This window comes from Prunus dulcis, chromosome 5, assembly GCF_902201215.1.
Source record: "Prunus dulcis chromosome 5, ALMONDv2, whole genome shotgun sequence".
Lineage (NCBI taxonomy): Eukaryota > Viridiplantae > Streptophyta > Magnoliopsida > Rosales > Rosaceae > Prunus > Prunus dulcis.
The window spans coordinates 10,561,369-10,580,867 of record NC_047654.1 but is presented as its reverse complement, the minus strand read 5'-3'; the positions used below and the strand labels follow the sequence as shown (position 1 = coordinate 10,580,867).

General features: G+C 37.8%; 3 protein-coding genes across 3 annotated transcripts; 2 read left to right on the top strand and 1 right to left on the bottom strand.

Moving 5' to 3' along the window:
* Positions 1-953: 953 nt before the first annotated feature.
* Positions 954-3,941, bottom strand: LOC117627528 (aluminum-activated malate transporter 9-like). The gene is made up of 6 exons (XM_034359649.1): positions 3,626-3,941; positions 3,228-3,368; positions 2,849-3,124; positions 2,508-2,647; positions 2,249-2,395; positions 954-1,633 (listed from the first exon to the last, which is right to left on the bottom strand). The coding sequence occupies exons 1-6, from the start codon at positions 3,939-3,941 to the stop codon at positions 1,019-1,021; spliced, it is 1,635 nt and encodes a 544-aa protein (XP_034215540.1). The 3' UTR covers positions 954-1,018.
* Positions 3,942-7,428: 3,487 nt separating this feature from the next.
* Positions 7,429-12,632, top strand: LOC117627527 (calcium-dependent protein kinase 1-like). Its single transcript, XM_034359648.1, has 8 exons — positions 7,429-8,235; positions 8,909-9,052; positions 9,474-9,626; positions 10,165-10,280; positions 10,473-10,640; positions 11,214-11,341; positions 11,461-11,560; positions 12,136-12,632. Exons 1-8 carry the CDS (start codon positions 7,548-7,550, stop codon positions 12,217-12,219), a joined length of 1,581 nt encoding a protein of 526 aa, XP_034215539.1. The 5' UTR covers positions 7,429-7,547; the 3' UTR covers positions 12,220-12,632.
* Positions 12,633-13,173: 541 nt separating this feature from the next.
* LOC117627525 (potassium transporter 3) lies at positions 13,174-19,422 on the top strand. Its single transcript, XM_034359645.1, has 9 exons — positions 13,174-13,440; positions 13,766-14,009; positions 14,095-14,343; positions 14,493-14,543; positions 15,097-15,357; positions 15,437-15,489; positions 16,443-16,557; positions 16,771-17,025; positions 17,764-19,422. Exons 1-9 carry the CDS (start codon positions 13,438-13,440, stop codon positions 18,858-18,860), a joined length of 2,328 nt encoding a protein of 775 aa, XP_034215536.1. The 5' UTR covers positions 13,174-13,437; the 3' UTR covers positions 18,861-19,422.
* The last annotated feature ends 77 nt before the right edge of the window (positions 19,423-19,499 follow it).

Here is a 19,499-nt window from a genome sequence, read left to right as displayed (position 1 = left end):
TCCAAAAATACCCTTACCACTTTACCATAATTCCAAAACACCCCAAACCCTAAAAAAAATAAAAACTCACGCCAAGAAGTTCCAAGACGCTCCAACCTTATAAAAAATAAAAACTCAGTTCTAAGAAGTTCCATGTATTTAATCGTATGAAGATTAAACATGTTATTATTATTTGATTGTTTACTAGTTACGTAGGTAAAATATACATTGGAGTTTATTTTTTCGTTTGAAATTGGCTCTGGACAAAGGTGTTATTAACATTATCATTTTGAACTGGGCTCATGTTGTTCATCTTGTTCAGCATATTGATTCCTTATGTTTACACTATCTTACTGGTTTGTTGCAGGATTAGTTTGGTCTCCTTCGCTAATTTGAGAATTATATGTGTTGTGGTGAAAATGTGCAGGGCATTTTAGTGATCAAATTAATTTGGATTCTAATTCATGAAAGTTAGTAAACAATAACAATGGGAATCAACCCCATTCCTTTGCTAATTCCATATGTTTAATAAACAGCTTAATGATAATGATTCTTCTCATACCGATTTAGTAGTTCCCCGATTCCTAAATTCTCTAATTCTTTACTTTTTCCATTACTGATACGTAAACAAGCCCTGAAAGGATACCCACCATCCTTGATCGCTTTTAATATGAGACTGCTCCTAAATCCTGATATAAGATTGGTAAAATTATGTTTTCAATCTTTTGCAAATGCGTTGACCCTTTCGTTGCCATGCTGATGCTGTTGAAAATCACAAGTGGTAGTAACTACGAAAAGTACAAAGAAATCCAACAAAACCTGTTAAAGAAGTATTTACAAATAATCCTTTGGACCGTCTGCCCCCCATTTGCACCCAAAAAAACTTTCATAGCCCTTAAAACAAGTCCAAAATCTCGAACTTATTTTGGGACTTTCCTTTTTCTTGAAACTGTAGCATGTTATTACATGATTATTTTCATATAAGATCTTGTACAAGTAGTGGACATTTTCTCGTGTACAAGTGCTCACGCATGCCGTGTCAGAACTTGGCCAGTTTAGAAAGCTCATCAACTGCCTCAACCAAGTGATCAAGCCTAGCCACAAACTCTATCAGCAAGGAAGTGAAGGTGGCCAGTGACAATGCTGCAGTGCTTTCCAATGCCTTCATCCTAGGCAGGAAGTCCCCTGCAGAACCCTCCTCTTCAAAAGCATCAACCTGTAGCGGTGGCCACGAATAATGCAGCCTCCTCGACTGCTTCCTCATCAGCTCATGGTAGTTAGATTCCGTCTGCTGCGGTGTGCTTGGGTTCAGCTGCTGGCTCAAGTTCGTTTCGAGGCTGTTGCTGCTGTCGAGATCAGTCAGTTGGTTCGGGAGGTCGGAGAAGGTGTTTGTTAAGGTCTGAGAGAGCCTGGGGAGTGGCTTGGAGAAGTTGGCGGTGTCTTGGGGTTCACAAGTGGATGTGAGGAGATAAGAGTGTACGTCTATGGCACGCTGGAGCCGCTCTGTGGAACTGTGAACCTTCTTGAGCAGAGAGTTTCTGGCGCTCCTTTTCATGCTGCTTATGTCCTGCCCCAAACTCCTTACCAGCTCTGCAGCCTGGCTTGTGGCCTCCCGGATCTCCGACTGGAACGTAATCCGGAGGTTGTACGGTGCCTAAACTCCAAACCAGTAAAAGATTGATACAAACTAATTGTAATTCTGATGGGATGTTAAGTATTATGGAAGAACAAAGAAAGGAAAAAAAAGAAAAAGAAATTTAGAAAAGGGTTTCTTTTTCTTCAGTTTGTATTCTCGTAACATCTTTTTTTGGTCTGAAGAAATTCACTTGCGAATCAGGTCATAGGAATCTCTTATATGCTCGAGACTTATAATTAATAATTAATATTCTGGTTCCATTCTTAATTCCTGGTCCCTCAACATTGGACACCAACAAGAGAATAAACACATCGTATAACTTGCATAATTTTATTCCCAGCTCAATTCAATCTTTCCAAATATTCGCCAGCTCCGAAAAATACCGACCGCTGACATAAGTTCTAATTTGTAGATTCCTGAATTTTTTTTGTTTTGTTTCTATTATTATGCCATTTCTCGCTAGGCTATTATTATTGAAAACACAAATTACCCTCTTTTTCCAACCGTTGGAATTGGAAAGGGGTTTTTGATTCCCATTTGGTTATGCTTATTATATGTAGACCTTTAGAAAAATAAGACCCAAAGGCTTCAAGTATACACATGGGGAGGGAGAGAGCAGGAGAGAATCTATACCTGAATCTCAGAGTGCAAAACACCATGAAGAGCCATAACCTCATAAGCACAATATCTTAAAACAGCTGCCACCTTGACATATTCTGACCAGGGATAGAAGAAGTGCCTGAATCTGCCGTGAGGTGGCTCCCACTTTGCCGAGACAGCCTTGTGTTTAAAATATGCAAAAACAGGATTAGTTTTGCAGGGTATGGGGCTAATGATGGCTTCGAGATTTTAAATCTTAATTATGGACAAAGTTAAAGAAGAAAATCAGTACCAAAGCCTCTAGTTTTGCTGACGAGTTCAATGTGCTTCGGCATTTCCTATAAGCAGGCTCATCTGGAAACTCATCCATGACAGTTTTGGAGAATTCAGGGTGCTCTGACCCATCATCTTCTAAATATTTCCCAACACATTCTGAAAATTATTTCGAGATATATTAGAACTCTAGTATTGGTTCAATCATCGATTGACACGTAAAATTTAAAGTATTAAAATTCAAGAGGATCATATCTTCTTTCATGTTAACTAATTGATCACGTTGTGTGACACACAGTCTACTTATTACATCAATTATTATGATCAGTCGGTAATTGACATAATTAGATAATATCTTACCTTCAAGTGAGGCAGCTACTGAGTCAAAGCTGTTGACTAGCTCCTTATGCAACTGCTCACCAGCCCAAATAGGGCAAACAAGCACATTCACCAAGACTGCTACAAACCCTCCGATGGCGATGGAGTAGAGTCGATCCATGGCGGTCCTCATTGGATTTCCCATTGATATTCGGTACCCGGAAACCACAATCAAACAAAAGGTGAAAAGTACGACCCTAAAACCGTACTCATATGGCACAAGTGATGGCCACAGTTTCATGAACGATGTAATTGTTCCTGCACAAAATGAATCATGTCCAACAAGAATTGAAGTGTCTGATAATTTGATCTCCTTATATGTGGCTTTTGTGATCATTTGGGAAATTTATTTGTGGCTTACCAATTATGAAGATGCTAATGCCGATGATGATGGGTTCAGCTACATGGCCAGAGCTTAGGGCTATTTGAGCAACACCAATGGCCAATATTCCAGCAAGCAAACTCCCAAGAGCTCGGTTGAAACCTCTGTTAAATGTTGCACCTAGAAATAGAATTTACGGCTTCATATTATACATAGCTTATATATAAATCGGTGTGAAGAATATAAATATCAACCAAGTAGATGGTATATCCTAGGTATTTGGTTAAGTATTGTAGATTGGTACCAAGTACCAGCCAATCACAACCCATGCCGAGTACGAGAATTAATGTTAGATCTTCATGCGAGGGATGAACTAACATGAATTTTATAATATGTGTGTGCATGCATGGAGAAATTGTATGTGCATGTTTACATACCAACTGTATATTCGAACATGATGGCAACAGTGAGAATGGACCAAATGATATTGGTGCCAAAAACTTCATAAGGTGCTCGGAAGAGTATAAGCAAAGACACAAGAAGCACAGCCAGCCCTACTTTCAAAGAGAACTTCACTCTGTTGCTATCTTCTTTGGAAAATTCCCAAACTTTCAACACCCAAGCCTTAAGGGAGAAACCTCCTCCTCCTCCATTGCTGGATTTCTTGCCAGCTTGGTCAAGCTGTTTGACTTTGGCCATGGAAGAAGGGATGTTGATGCTAATCTCAATATTACTACCCTTTTTTCCATTCATTCTCCAATGCAACAATATAGCCTTCCCCAACTCTGATTTAAGGTGCACTTACTCTACGAGCCCCGTATTGTCAAATGGAGTGCTTATAAGAAAAGTGCTTTGCCAAAAACTGATCAGTGAATTGAAGCAGGGGAGACAAGGGAAACAAGGAGGAGAGATCTTAAACTGTAGTTGGGGTGTGATCAGAAGAGGAGAGTAGGTTATAAAGAGGAGGGTGGTAGCTGTGTTTGTTGACAAGTAGTAGAAAAAAGTACGTCAAGTCAGGATGTCATGTATAGATGGGAAGAATACAATACGACAATAATAGAAGAAAAACTTATCGTTGCTAAAACCTCAGGATAAAAAGATGCTTAATATCAATAATGCTGCATGCATGGATAGAGAATTAGAATCTGAAATGCAGTTTTCAATCGCCAGACACGTTTTCCTTTTCAAAATATCGATCATCTTCGTCATATAATTAAAGTGATAATTACAGTAAATACCATTCCTAATTGTCATATGAGGATATATATTAACTATTTGTATCATATTTAGCGAAGAGGTGACTGCAATGTTGATCTCGCTCTGTAATCAAGTGAATCATGTTAGACAAACACATACAAGGCCTTAGATTACAAGAAATGATTAAAATTGTGAGAATAGGGTTTGGACCCTGGGACCTATCGAAACTAGAGTTCTCGTACGATATTAGATGAGCACTATGCCCTAAAAAAGCTTAACAAATCCTAGCGATTTGATTAAAACAAAAAAAATCATCAACAAAGGTGGTACGGTACACCTAGAAAAAGAATATAGGATTAAGATAGACCACCAAAAAAACTAATGTTTTATATGCATATGTGGCTTTTGATTCAAGTGATAAGAATCAAACGGGTAGAAGGGGACTGGACTTTTGATTCACGTGAATAAAATTCCAAAACCTTAATTAAGGAGTTGCTCAAAAATATTTACCAAGAAAGGGTAAAGAGGTGAAGCAAGAGGAATATTTATCGAACCCAGAACTCAGAAGCTACATCTCTTTGCTCTTTCAACGGTTGCTTTTGTTCTGGTATATGCACAACTTGTCAAAATAATTACATGGAAGAATTTTCTCTATCCTTCATCCTTTCAGACCTCAGCTTTCTCTGCTCATGCACTGCTTATCCTCTTTCTATCCCTTTGCCTCAATGATTTAAGCATAAACATGATCTTTCTTTCCTCTTTAACACAAATCCATAGTACCTACCTATATAGCTATATATATATACATATATATCATAATTTTATGCCTAATTTATTCCTGAACTTTGACATAGAAATATATGCCATGCATGGTAACATATTCGAGGAATAAAGTGACGTACGTGATAAATTAATTAATTAATTCATGAGCATTACCACAAGAGAAGTGATTGAGGCAGATGGGAAAAATGTGTGACTAAATCTAGCGCTAATGGAGGGGTCAGAATGTGGCTAAACATGCACATCGAATATTTTATTCTGTGCGTTGCCTTTGCCTTCAATATTGTCCTTGAGAATACTATCCCACAGTCGACGAGTATATATATAACGGTATACAACGTCGCCAGACTTTTCATGCATTACTAATTAGTTTTGGGTTGGATTTAATTCTAGAGAAAAATTTAAGAGAAATATCACCTTAATTTTTTTTAAATCTATGATTTGTTATCTCACTTTAACATAATTTAATTTTTCATTCATTTTAAAGAATATTTTAGTTTTTTCGTTAAATTTTATGTTAACATAATTTAAAACTATTTAGCAAAGGACCCACTAGTGTAGTGGTTTGGAGTATTTACTCCCTCAGGCAAGGTCCTGAATTCAAGTCCTAGCATCCGTGTTGTGTGTGTGAGTTTAATATGCTATCGTCCATTTCAATAGGAAAAGCCCCCACCATCCCTGGCCATTTACCCCATTCCAGCCAGTTGCTCACCCAGATTTTCCAACCCATCTCCACCCCAATCTCTGCCCATTCGATCGTTGCCCCACTCCCCTCTCTCCATCTCTCCCCCTTTGGCCATGCTTCTCCTTCCCACCTCTCTGTTGCTGGGTCCTTCCCTCACCGATAACCCCCATCCCTTTTTTTCAAGTTTTTTTTTTCTCCTTTCTCTAATGTTTTATTGTATTTTATTTTGGTCTGAGCCTTTCTCTAATGTTATGATTTACTTTAATGAATTTTTAATATTGTTAGATTAATTCAGTTTTTTAATTAATTTCAAAAAGGTTTATAGGTTTCCAAAAAAGAAAAAAGTTTATCATGTGTATTTAACATCAAATTTAACGAAATGAACAATATTGGCCAACGGTCCTAAATATAATAACCGAATTGGTCAAATTGAAAACACAGGGTTTAAATTGGCCAATATGTGAAAACACAAAGATCATTTTTACATTTAAGTTTTTTTTTTTAATAATGATTTTTTCATTTTTAAAATATTCTTAAAAATTGATGAAAAATTGGATAGTGTTAAAGTCAGATGACAAATTATGAATTTTGAAAAATTACGGTATTATTTCTCTTAAAATTTTCCTTTAAGATGATAAATTATAATTGATATATAAATTCATGTGAGATTTCTATAAAACTTAATTCCATAAAATCTACAAATACATGGACGAATTTTATCGAACCACAGTACTCACATCATATTTCTAAACTTTTATTTTTATGTACGTGTTATTAATGAGTTGGCCAGGTTAGTTTTCATACAATTTATAATGAAAGCAGAACCAACACATGGTGGAATTGGATGCCTAGGTGATTGAAATTAGGAGCCCATATGCAGTGCAGGAGGGGTTGTGGGAATGCAAATGGACCACCTCCCGCCCCACCAAGCAAAAATACAAGGTCGTTATTCAAGGGCATGCAGAAGCTACTTCAAATAATTCATTTTTTCAAACGTATGTACCAGATGGGCAACTTTGTGGAAATATACAATGCCATCATTTTCATTCTCCAGGTTCTGATTTTGGTTTGTGAATTGTGAGAGATGATTTTGACATGGGTAAATAAAGCAGGCAAGGACCACTCCTTGGAGAGTGTGTGTATGGTGTACCATTCCCATAGTCCTCACAATATTTATCATAGGTGTGTTAGTTTTTTACCTAAATTTAGCATATTGAAATTGAAAACAGAGGTTCAAATTTGAGACATTTTTATGATTATATACATGTAATATTTGACATAATCCGTGATATCAGTTATCGAAACATAAATTAAAACTTGAGACATCTTTATGAAAACCCATCAGTTTTATTAAATTTCAACATTTAGGAGATTACTCCGTTGAATAACAGTAGAAGAAATGCCATTGAAATCCTGGTTATTTAATTTGTAAAATCTGTCATTACTGAAATCCTGGTTATTAGTAGATTTTTTTATATAATAAATAAAGAAAAATGGACCTTTTTGGTCAACCACCCCATGAACTCCATTATAGTCATTTCACCACCACTCACCATAACACTTAAAAAAGACACTAAAGCTCCACCCAAATTGCCGTTGACAACGACACGCTATTAAGCATTTCCCTGTCCTAAAATCTCAAAGACCAAAAAAAATTCTCAAAGACTTCATCTCCCTTGACCCCTAAATTGACCAAAATGGGCAACAACTGCAGCAGCGGCGCCCTGCCCTCCGCCCAAGACTCCACCGCATCTGATCCCCGTCACGACCGCCCATCTAAGGGCGGCGTTCGGGTCCTCCCTCCCAATGCCCCAGCCCCACCCAAACCCCAGCCCCACCCACCCACAACCACCGCTGCTTCCGCCTCGCCTCCCATCGGCCGCGTCCTCGGCCGCCCCATGGAAGACGTCCGCGCCACCTACACCTTTGGCCGCGAGCTCGGCCGCGGCCAATTCGGCGTCACCTACCTCGTCACCCACAAGCACAACAAGCAGCAGTTCGCCTGCAAATCCATCGCCACCCGCAAGCTCATTAACCACGACGACGTCGAAGACGTCCGCCGTGAGGTCCAGATCATGCACCACCTCACCGGCCATCGCAACATCGTCGAGCTCAAGGGAGCTTACGAGGACAAGCACTCCGTCAACCTCGTCATGGAGCTCTGCGCCGGCGGTGAGCTCTTCGATCGGATCATCGCTAAAGGCCATTACTCCGAGCGAGCTGCGGCGAATCTCTGCCGTCAGATCGTCACCGTCGTGCATTACTGTCATTCGATGGGGGTGATGCATAGGGATTTGAAGCCGGAGAATTTCTTACTCTTGAGTAAGGACGAGGACTCGCCGCTCAAGGCCACCGATTTCGGGCTCTCTGTGTTTTTCAAGCCAGGTCAGCTTTGGTTGTTCGAATTTCATGTGTAGTTTTGTTTTTACAGTAGTTTTTGACTGTAATGGAATGACTTAGCTAATTTTTTGCTACTTTGAAGACTGAAGTTGCAGTCTTTAACTTGAGCTGGGTTTGCTTCAATTTTTGTGTTTATTATATAGTTCATGTAGAATGGCTCGAATCTATTTCATTGCATTTAGGAGATAAACTTGAGCTGAAGTTGGCAAGTTTTGAAGACTGCATTGGTTTAGAAATTGAAACATTACTCTTCATGAGTTTTATTTCTATCCACTAGAAGTCTTTTGTGGAGATTGTGTATTGTTTGTTGGCGGCAAGAATTTTAATTTGGCATCCAACACATTAGTAGTTACAGTTCATTGCTTGCACCAAAAATAGGGGCAAAGTCCTCCGTGCCTATTCTGCTTTTAAATCATGAATTACTAAGAAGCACGCTATGGTTGCCACTTTCCCAGAGTGTTGCTACTCATGTTTCACAATGAGTTCAATTGTTCTAGGTCTTGCTTTAACTTAGCATGTGTTATTGTATTTTGAATTTTAAAACTTGAAATTGTTTCTTATCATCTTCGTTTTTGAGGTTTAGTTATTCAAAAGTAATGTACATGAGATGTGCTTGAGGATCTTCATGTTGAAATGTACAGTTTATTTTTGAGTGCAGGAGATGTATTTAAGGATCTTGTGGGAAGTGCATATTATGTTGCTCCCGAAGTGCTGCGTCGCCGTTATGGAGCTGAGGCTGATATTTGGAGTGCAGGGGTGATACTATACATTCTACTTAGTGGAGTCCCACCATTTTGGGGAGGTATGGCTTTTGTCCCAGAAGAGTAATAGAATTTTAACCATGTAGTCCTTTTGATTTCTGAGTAGAAATCTATGAAAAGCTAAATATTACTTCCAAAATAGGTTTATACATCTATGTCTGGATAATGTCCTTGACAGTACGCCATCTAGTTCATTGATACGACCAGAAGTCTCACGATGACTTTTCAGCCCCTTTGTTTTATCCTCTTCATCCAATCCTGAAAAAGAACAAGGCTTTCTTTTCAGCAAAAAAACATAATTAATTTCTTTACATCCTCCCTCGTGATCCAATTATCTGTCAGTAAGCTTTAAGTCAGCACTCAGCATGAATTTTATGTTCTTTTCCATTTTCAGTTTATCGCATTTGTAACAGTTGCTCAGTTTAGCAGTGGTTTTCAGCTTCACTTTTCTTTCATATGCAGAGAATGAACAAGGTATCTTTGATGCCATTCTTCGGGGCCATATTGATTTCTCATCTGATCCCTGGCCTTCCATATCTAGCAGTGCCAAAGATCTTGTGAAGAAAATGCTCCGAGCTGATACTAAGGAACGACTTGCAGCAGTTGACGTTTTAAGTAAGTTTTCTTTTAGGTTTCTGCTAGAGACATGGAATTCTTTTAAGTTATTTCAGGCCTTTCTTTTTTGTGTGGAGAATGTCTATGTCTAGTTTCTTTATATGGAAGTGGGCATTATATTACACAGTTGTAGTTGGGGTCGTGCTCTAGGAATGATGACATGATATTATCGCCTTGGCATCATATTTTAAATTGACGAATTAAAGGGTGAAAATTATGGAGGATGCTCCTGGTTGCAGTTTCATTTAAGTGTGCTAGCCATACAGTACATCAGAAGGTTTGGAGGATTAAGAGAAAGAATGAAGGTGCTCAGTTGATATGGTTTCCTATGATTATTCTGAGTCATTTGTATATTGTCACATATTTTCTTTGGTAGTTTCTTTGGCCAGGCTTGTAGGTCATTAGGTTGAGGAAGGGAATATGTTTGGGCCAATCATATAGGAAAATTTTCTTTTCATGCTTTTTACCTGTTAAAATCATCCCTGGATTAGTGTTAGTAAATTATAAATGAAACTAAACCACTCCAAATGCAATGCAGATCATCCATGGATGCGAGAAGATGGTGATGCATCTGATAAACCTCTTGATATTGCTGTTTTATCTAGAATGAAACAGTTCAGGGCAATGAACAAACTCAAGAAAGTAGCATTGAAGGTGAGTGTATCTTTTATCGACTTCATTAGCATCATATTCATGGATTGGAATGAGGTTGGTGCAAATGAAATCCTAGGGTGTGGGCATGCTGCTGGTCGAGCCCATGTCATGAGATTAGAGATGTGTCAGCATCATCAGTCTTGTTTTTGCGATTAAAAATTCAATAACATATGCTTTATTTTTCTCTTGCAGGTAATTGCAGAAAATCTTTCTGAAGAGGAAATCATAGGCTTGAAGGAAATGTTCAAATCCATGGACACAGATAACAGTGGAACAATTACATTTGAAGAGTTAAAAGCTGGTCTTCCAAAACTGGGAACCAAGCTTTCTGAGTCTGAAGTGAGACAGTTGATGGAAGCGGTAATATCTCCAGTCTTCTTACTATTAGTGCAACTGGAGCTTCATGATGCTAGTGGGTTCGCTAATTTTAGTTAAGAGAGAAGAAAAAGAAAAGATCTGAGAGACAAGAAAGAGAATAAAAGAGACTTTTCATTTTTCTTATTCTTGATCGATGGTTAGCAAAGAAATAGAGAGAAAAGTGAGGACAGTTTGAAATAATTAAAGATCAATCAATATCAAAATCGCATTTTCCCCTCCAATCTCTCCACTCTTGGAGGGAAAGGTGAATGTGAAGAGAAAATGAGGCTCCAAATTTATCTTCACATTTACCCATCCATTTCTGTTCTCTTTTCTCCATTTCTTTCATTTTAAACATGACTAACTATTTTTCGTAAAAATGTTCCAAGGATACTTTGGTGGAACAGAATCATCAGCTTCTTAGTGTTTCAGTTATCTTAAACCTATAATAAGTCTAAATCATTCAGCTTTATGACTGCTTCAGATATTTTATATGTTTCTTCCATGTGCATAACTCATTTGGATGATCAATTTCATGATCCTACAAAACTTGACAAATTCTGTTTTCCTTTTCAGGCTGATGTGGATGGAAATGGAACAATTGATTACATTGAGTTTATAACAGCTACTATGCACATGAATAGAATGGAAAGAGAGGACCATTTATATAAAGCCTTTGAATATTTTGATAAAGACAAGAGCGGGTGACAATTTACTCTTTTACAATAACATAGTTATAGCTGTTTTTTGTCCCTATATTGATGTAAAGCTGAGTATCATTTTTTGTTTCCAAAAAACACTTTTTAAACTCTGCTCATTTCAGGTACATCACAGTGGAAGAATTGGAGCAAGCACTTAAGAAGTATAATATGGGTGATGAGAAAACAATTAAGGAAATCATTGTGGAAGTTGACACAGACCTTGTACGTTCATAATCTCCTTGCCTTCATAATATATATGTTTTCTTCTTTCAACTTTTTTTTTTTCTAAGATGAATTTTTCTTTTCCATGTATTACACATGGGAGATTAACAAATACACTTTAATGAAACTGTAACAACTGAAGGATTAGGGTCTGGACTTTTTCGTCAATATAATGTTGAAATCATATTGGGATAAGACTTCACACTGTTGATTTTCGGCCACACAATTGTTGTCGACACCAAAACTGGAATGGTCATATAGTACTGGGAGAGGGGCAATGCAAATTTCTCATGTTTTGGACAGAAAATCCAGGACATTGTTCCAAATTTCTGATAATGCATCTAGTACCAAAAATAAGTGACACAACAACCAGTAAAAAATAAATATTAAATCAGACAGCCTCTGAATTTCTTTGTTGCAAAGAGAATCCTGTCAATCATCTCGTAGTTACACCATCGCATATTACTAACAAACTGGGCTGATTGCTACAGTGTTTTTGTTTTCATACCCTGTCTTTTGGCAAAAGCTTGTTGAATGTTTTTGTCACACTTAATGAATTCCCAAATTGTTTGCAGGATGGAAGGATTAATTATGATGAGTTTGCAGCCATGATGAGGAAAGGCGATCCTGAACTGGCCACAAACAGACGAAGAAAATAGACAGGACACTGTTTTGCTGGGCTAAACTCCTGGCGTGACCGGTTTGTTAATTTTGCGGGCTGAGAAATCATTTTCAATCTCAGTTTAGCTGCTTGGGATTGCATGTCGTTCGCCTGCCCTTTAGTGGAAGAGATGAGTGCTCAATTTACGTAAGTTTGCAGAATGATTCAACTTCTTTGTGTAGGGCAGATTTCCCCTTGGCAATTTAGTGGTGCAATGTAAGAGCATATGCGAGTTCTCTAAGCCCAACTTCCCCATGCAAAAGAGAACAAAATGAATACTCGTAATGATTTGGCCATTTTACCTAAAGTAATGATTTAGATTTTCCCGACATTTTAATTGCTTCAGGATGACGTTATTTATAAATTTCCAATTTTATATGTGAACAGAAAGCTTTTGGGTTCTGAAAGAAATTTTGCACTCAAATTTTATACGTGTATTGTTGTCATATGGTTCATCTTCGTCACCATTTCTTATGAATGGTGAATATTTCAACCATTTTTTCAGCATTTAATATTTTATCTCCATGAATTTTGTTGCAAAGAAAGAGAATCCACATTCAACAAGAAATATAAGGTGAATAACACCGAACACTCATTCAGAGTATTTAACTACTGTAACACTGTCACATGGTGTGTTATTTTTTGTGCCGTATCATTGCGGCCGCATGGTTCATGAAATAGAGGCACTCCAGATCTCTGCTGTTTATTGTTTACTGTTTAAAATGAAACTTTGTTTTGTTTTACTCATCCAACACAGGAATCTTTCCATTTGCATAAATTAATTGAGGTCAATGGGTGGCATTTGACAATAAAAAAATTATGGGGAGCCAAGAGTGTAATTTCGTAAACTCCAAAGGACGAATCTGCAAAGAAACTTTTGGCAACCCAATCTAAAAGAAACTTTTAGCACCCCAATCAAAAACATACTTTTAGCAAAGCCGACATTCTTTGCTTTCCAGGGCCCACTGAAACAGAAAAACCGAAACACCGAGAAAATCCCGGCGGCAGAGGACCCGCCAGATTTGGATCTGTTAACTTACAACGTTCGACTCTTTCGAATTCGATAATTTCCACCTCTTAACACATGCCACCGTCCCCAAAATTTAATCTCTTTTTCTTTTAAATTTTGTGTGCATTGAATTCTCTTATCATTTTCTTAAGCTTCAAAAGCCAGGAGGACACAGAGCGAATCGTAGAGGTCCATCTCCGACTGGCCATGGTAAAAACCCTCACTTTTCCGTTTGTTTCTCGAGAAAAATCAACGAGAAAATCCAAGAAATTCCTTTGAAACCAAGCTATTCTTCAGTTTATGCAAAGAATCTTGATTTTCATCATGCACAATCAAATTCCTAATTTCTTTAGTATTAGTTATATTGAAACCCAAAACAAATGATGAAAGGGGCTATGAACTTTAGGTTTCAAATAGAGCATTAACATATACACTACTAAGAGTAATTTATTGTATGCATTGTGTTTGAATAGTTACATGCTTTATGTTTAGCTTTAAAGCTTGGAACTTTATGCACTGTGTGTTCTTTTAACAGGTTGACTGGAGAGGTCAAAGTAGACAAAATGCCCTTCTGGTGTATAGGAGTTTTGGTTTGGTTTTTGGTGCTTTGAGCATTGCCCCCCTTTATGTTTATAAATGTGCATTTTCTGGAGGGTTGCTCCATTACCAAACCGAGGATGCAGTCTTTGGGGTGTTTTCGGTGATTTTTTGGACTATTACTCTTATTTCATTGTTCAAGTATGCTTTTATCATGTTGAGTGCTGACGATAATGGTCAAGGTAAGAGCTGATACACTTGTCACTGATGCTGCCAGCCCTATTCTTTGTTTGTGGATTCATGTTTGTAGTTTTGGGTCATTTTCAGGTGGGCTTATCGCATTATACGCACTCCTTTGCAGAAATGCAAAATTCTGTTTGCTGCCTAATCATCAAGCAGCTGATGAGGAGATCTCTACATATCGTTACCCAGGTCGTTCCAATACGAACAGACCCACTTCACCATTGAAAGGATTTATTGAGAGACATAAAAGTGCCCAGACTTGTTTACTTCTTCTGGTTTTATTTGGAGCTTCCATGGTGATCTGTGTTGGTATCCTCACTCCTGCAATATCGGGTGAATTGTCCTTGTTTGACCCCTTGATCCTTTAAAATATTGCAGTGGAATTTGCACTGATTGATTTTGTACTTTTGTACATGGGTCTTTATGCCAGTTGTTATCTCTTTAACAACCTGTGCTAATAAGAAGTGTTTGGTCATTTGCAGTTTTTGCATCTGTTGAAGGGCTAAAATTTCAAGCGAAAGATTTGCATAATAGTGAGTCTTCCTCTCCAAAAGTAGAATATATGTATACATATGTTACATTGTCCTAATAAAATTCAACTGTTAATCATTATAGTTGTCCGAAATAAACATATAGGTTATGGTAATGAGCTTGAGCAGTTGTCTGGCTTTTCTGGTCCTGCTACTAGCCCAAACATAATTTATGTTTGTATACTTAGCAGTGTCTGATATCTGTAAATAAGGTTGAATCTACTAGTTCAAAAATTATCAGATGAGAAAGTAACATTTAGTAGAACCGTAGTTAGTAGTGTGAGATTTATATACTTAGTAGTGTCTTAGCTTTATAACTTTGCTGAGCACCCACTTCCATTTGCTGGGTCCACAATGCATTACTTAGATGCGTAATGGAAAGGAGTCCTGGTCTCTGAGACTGAGATGTCATCATCGTACCAAGAAAGTTGCAAGAAAGGAGAAATGATAGGGGATGGGGATTTGCAGAACTACCTGTTTTTCCATGTAAAAATGTTCTTCGCTCTTAAAATTTATCTGATGCCATTTTAGCTACTAACACTTCTACACAAACCAGGTGTGGTGGTTCTTATTGCCTGTATTCTATTAGTTGCTCTTTTTGTTTTGCAACACCGTGGCATCCACAAGTTGGCCTTCATATTCACTCCCATCATGATCCTTTGGGTACTGTTAGTTGCTGCTGTCGGAATCTACAATATCATCAAGTGGAATCCAAGAGTATATCAGGCTCTTTCTCCATATTATGTTTACATATTCTTTAAGAGGACAGGAAAAGATGGTTGGATTTCTCTTGGAGGAATACTTTTATGTATTACTGGTAAGTAGAGCACATGCACATTTTTTCTTTCCATAGCTCTACTTCTCATAATTGTGTAATGTTTTTTTATCAATTGTAGGAACTGAATCCATGTTTGCGGATCTTGGTCATTTCAGAGCAACACCAATAAGGGTATGCAGGACCACTAATTGTAGACTAGGTTTTTTAGTTCATGCTAGGCTGTGGGTTTGTGCAAGGAAGTCACGATGCAAAATATTATCTTTCTGTTCTTTTTGTTCTTTTGCATTTGTTTTATTTATTTTTAAGAGCTTTTAAGGCCCAGGGCTGATTGCTTTGGGATTCTCCATCATGGTGTGAAGAACAGGTTTTGAAGTTAGACATTACTGTGGGATAGAGTACATTGTCATTACCAGTGAAACTTATTGTCCGCATATGTAGTTCTTTTTCAAATGTTGATATGCTCAGTCTCTGAGATGAAATGGAACTACCTAGTAAATTGTTATGAAACTTTTTCTAGGAGTCATAGGTCAACCAGAAGGATAAAACATGCAGTTTAAGCATTAAATGTGCGTAAATTTTCTATACAATACAATCAAGCCATGGTACCTTTGAGGTGGTGGAAAACATATGGTTTATCTCAATTAGTTGGGTTTAGAATAAATTTGAGTTCAGAAATTGATTTTAAAGTGTTGCATTCAGAGTATTTGATTTAAAGAGAGGGGATTTATTGATTAAAATATGGTAACCTGAAATACATGAAAATTTGAAGTGGTCTGTCTGTGGTTTAATCCACACAGAGTAATATTAAGGCAGAAACCCACTTGTGGTTTCATTATATGAAATCACAATTCGACTGTTTTGTTTTGCTCCGAGGAGCAGCCTTAACTGGCAGGAGTATATGTAAATTCTGCACCTCTCAATTCTGGTTGGTGATTAAAGCATTATGCATGTTCCAGGCAATTTCTAAATGATTGAGTACATAGGTCTTTTTCTGGAGAATTTGCACTCTATCCTTGATGGATTGGTGTTCCCACCCTGCCATTTATGTAGAATGTTGAAGATTGTGGCATATATCAACAGTTCTACGTAGCAAGGGAAAAACTAACTCTTGTTGATATGTGCAGGTTGCATTTTCTTGTGTCATTTATCCATGTCTAATACTTCAATACATGGGACAAGCTGCATTTCTTTCAAAAAATTTATCTGCACTGTCTATGAGCTTTTATGCTTCTATTCCAGGTAAGCTTCTAGATATGCAAAGAAAAATTGCTGTCCGGACTTTATTGTGGATTCTGGAATGATTACATTAATGTGCATACTTTACAGCCTCCATCTCCCTTTAACACTTTGATTCGTAAAGCTTGTTGAGCATTCTTGCATTATTTATTTTAAAAGATTTATCTGTGAAGAATTACTACTGTTTAGCTTATAGAATGCTCGTCTTTTCTGTAGTTCCCTTACTTTGGCCAGTACTTGTGGTTGCACCTTTGGCTGCCATTGTTGCCAGTCAACCTGTTATCTCTTCCACATTCTCAATAGTCAAACAATTGCATGCAATACGATGTTTTCCTCGCGTCAAGGTTGTACATACGAAGAGACGGATCCCTGGTCAGATATACATCCCTGAGATAAACTGGTCTCTTATGATTCTCAGTCTGGGTGTCACAATTGGTTTTCGAGACACAAATTATATAGGAAATGCTTATGGTATGTCATCTTTTATCTAAAATACTTTCAATATCAGATAATATTATTTTCCTTATTGGTTGGTGTTTGTGCATGCCATATACTTGTTAAGTCCATCAAAGAACATGTCAGTGTTCTCTATGGAAACCAAATATTGCGTTGACTTTCATACATGCTCATATATATGTGACAGTTATTGAGAAATAAATTTACATCTGGGAAATAGAGGTAAATCATGATAGAGTTTTATCTTGAATCATAATTTCTTGTCTGCCCAAATTATCTGAACCATACATGTGGTACTTTGGGAGATGGGTGACTTTATCTGGACAGAATAAGCTGCTCTTACCGTTGCAAATGCTAGTTCAATGAATTCTGCATATTGTGCCTTTTTTTTTTTCTTTTCAGAAGGGCTACTTATTAGATTCAGTAGGTATGAGAATGGTACCAGGTAGATACTTAATGAAAAATTATTTTAAATAGTAAGAACCTACGTCGTCTAAGGACCTTTCAAATTTGGATGGCCAATGATCCCATCCATTATTCCTGTACTTTGCATGGTGCTTTGAGATATTTTATCTACTATTGGACTGGCCCTAACCTTGACACGAGTCATGACAGTTCAGCTGTTACCAGTATCTTAATTTATATCTATATCCAGGCAAAACATTACAGAGTAGATCTAGTGAATATCGTAAATTTGTCATGTTTCTTCTTTCATTTTGCAAACTAAAGCTTATCTTGGTTTCTTAATATCAGGGATTGCATGTTTGGCTGTTACAATCATAACAACGTGGTTGACATTGCTGGGAATCAGCCTTGTTTGGCATAAGAGTTTCATGTTTGCCCTTTTATTCAGTGTACTTTTTGGTTCAGTTGAAATCATCTACCTTTCATCTTCGTGTATGAGAATCCTTAAAGGTGGATGGTTTCCCCCTGTTCTCTCTGCAGTCTTCTTGGTAGTTATGTATGTCTGGCAATATGGAACGAGGAAGAAGTATTTGTATGACCTGCATAACAAGGTTTCCATGAGGCATATACTCACGCTGGGCCCTAGTCTTGGGATTGTTAGGGTCCCAGGGATTGGCCTCATCTACACTGAGTTGGCTACGGGAGTCCCAGCAACATTTACTCATTTCTTAACCAACTTACCGGCCTTTTACCAAGTGGTTGTCTTTGTTTGCATTAAAACTGTTCCTGTTCCCTATGTACCCCAAAAAGATAGGTATCTTGTTGGTCGCATTGGTCCCAAATCTTATGGGATGTACCGCTGTATGGTTCGGAATGGATACAAAGATGTCTTTAAAAATGGAGATGACTTTGAAATTGATGTGGTGATGAGCATAGCAGAGTTCATCCAAATGGAAGCGGAAGGTTGTGGAAATCCTGAAGGTGCTGTGGATCGCCGTATGGCAGTTGTGAAGACATCTGGGAAGTTTGGCACAGCATTGTTTATGTCACAAACTTCTGGCCCTGGAGAAAGCAGCAGTTCAAGTTCTTCAACTATTGTGAGCAGCAGCAAGTCTAACACACTGCAGAACTTGCAGGCCACCTATGAGCAAGAAGCACCGAAACTAAACTATTGGAGGCGGGCTCGGTTTGGGTTGATGGATGCAAAATGCAAGGATACACGTGTGAAGGAACAGCTGCAGGAACTTGTGGAAGCAAAGCATGCTGGGGTAGCATATGTAATAGGCGCTGCGTATTTAAAGGCAAAATGGAATTCGTCTTTCATAAAGAAGTGCGCTATTGATGTTGCCTACTCTTTCTTACGTAAGAACTGCCGATCTCCTGCTGTTGCTTTGAACATTCCTCATATCTGTTTAATCAAGGTGGGAATGAACTACATTGTTTAATGCAAACCTCTGGTGGTACTTCTTGTGAAGATGCATATTTTGGCAGCAAAACTTGCACAGTGCCTGCTTTGTCCAGAGTTTCATGCACTTTATCTTGTGTGAATAGATTCAGATTGTTGGTATTTGGAAGATACGTTGCTAACTTGGCACAAAGCATTGATGGAGGAGGTTCATGTTAATGCCAAGTTGTTGGTTGTTCTACTGCTGAGGCCTAAGTGGTTCCCAAGAATTGAATTAGCCAGAGATGCTCAATCTGTCATTAGAAGCAGGATTTTAATTGGTTCCGCAAAATTTCAAGCCACATAATTCTTGTGTTTCCCGAAAATGTTAAGTTTTGTTTCGTAAACCCAAATTCAGGTTTGTTTACGTGTATGGAAAATTGGAAGTAGCATTTTTTGTTCTTTCTTTTTTCATTTGATGGGAGATTGAGAGTTGATGCACTTTGTGTACAAATAACAGAACCTTGTCCAAATAACTTTGTTCAGCTTGGAGGATCGGTCTGTGACATTCATAATTCATTACAAAAGGAAATTCATTGACGTTTATAAATATCTTTTTATTATCAATTTCCCCCTTACTGTTCTGTTCTATATGATATGAGTGTTGTTGGAATTCTTTTCTAAGGGAATGTGTTGTTGA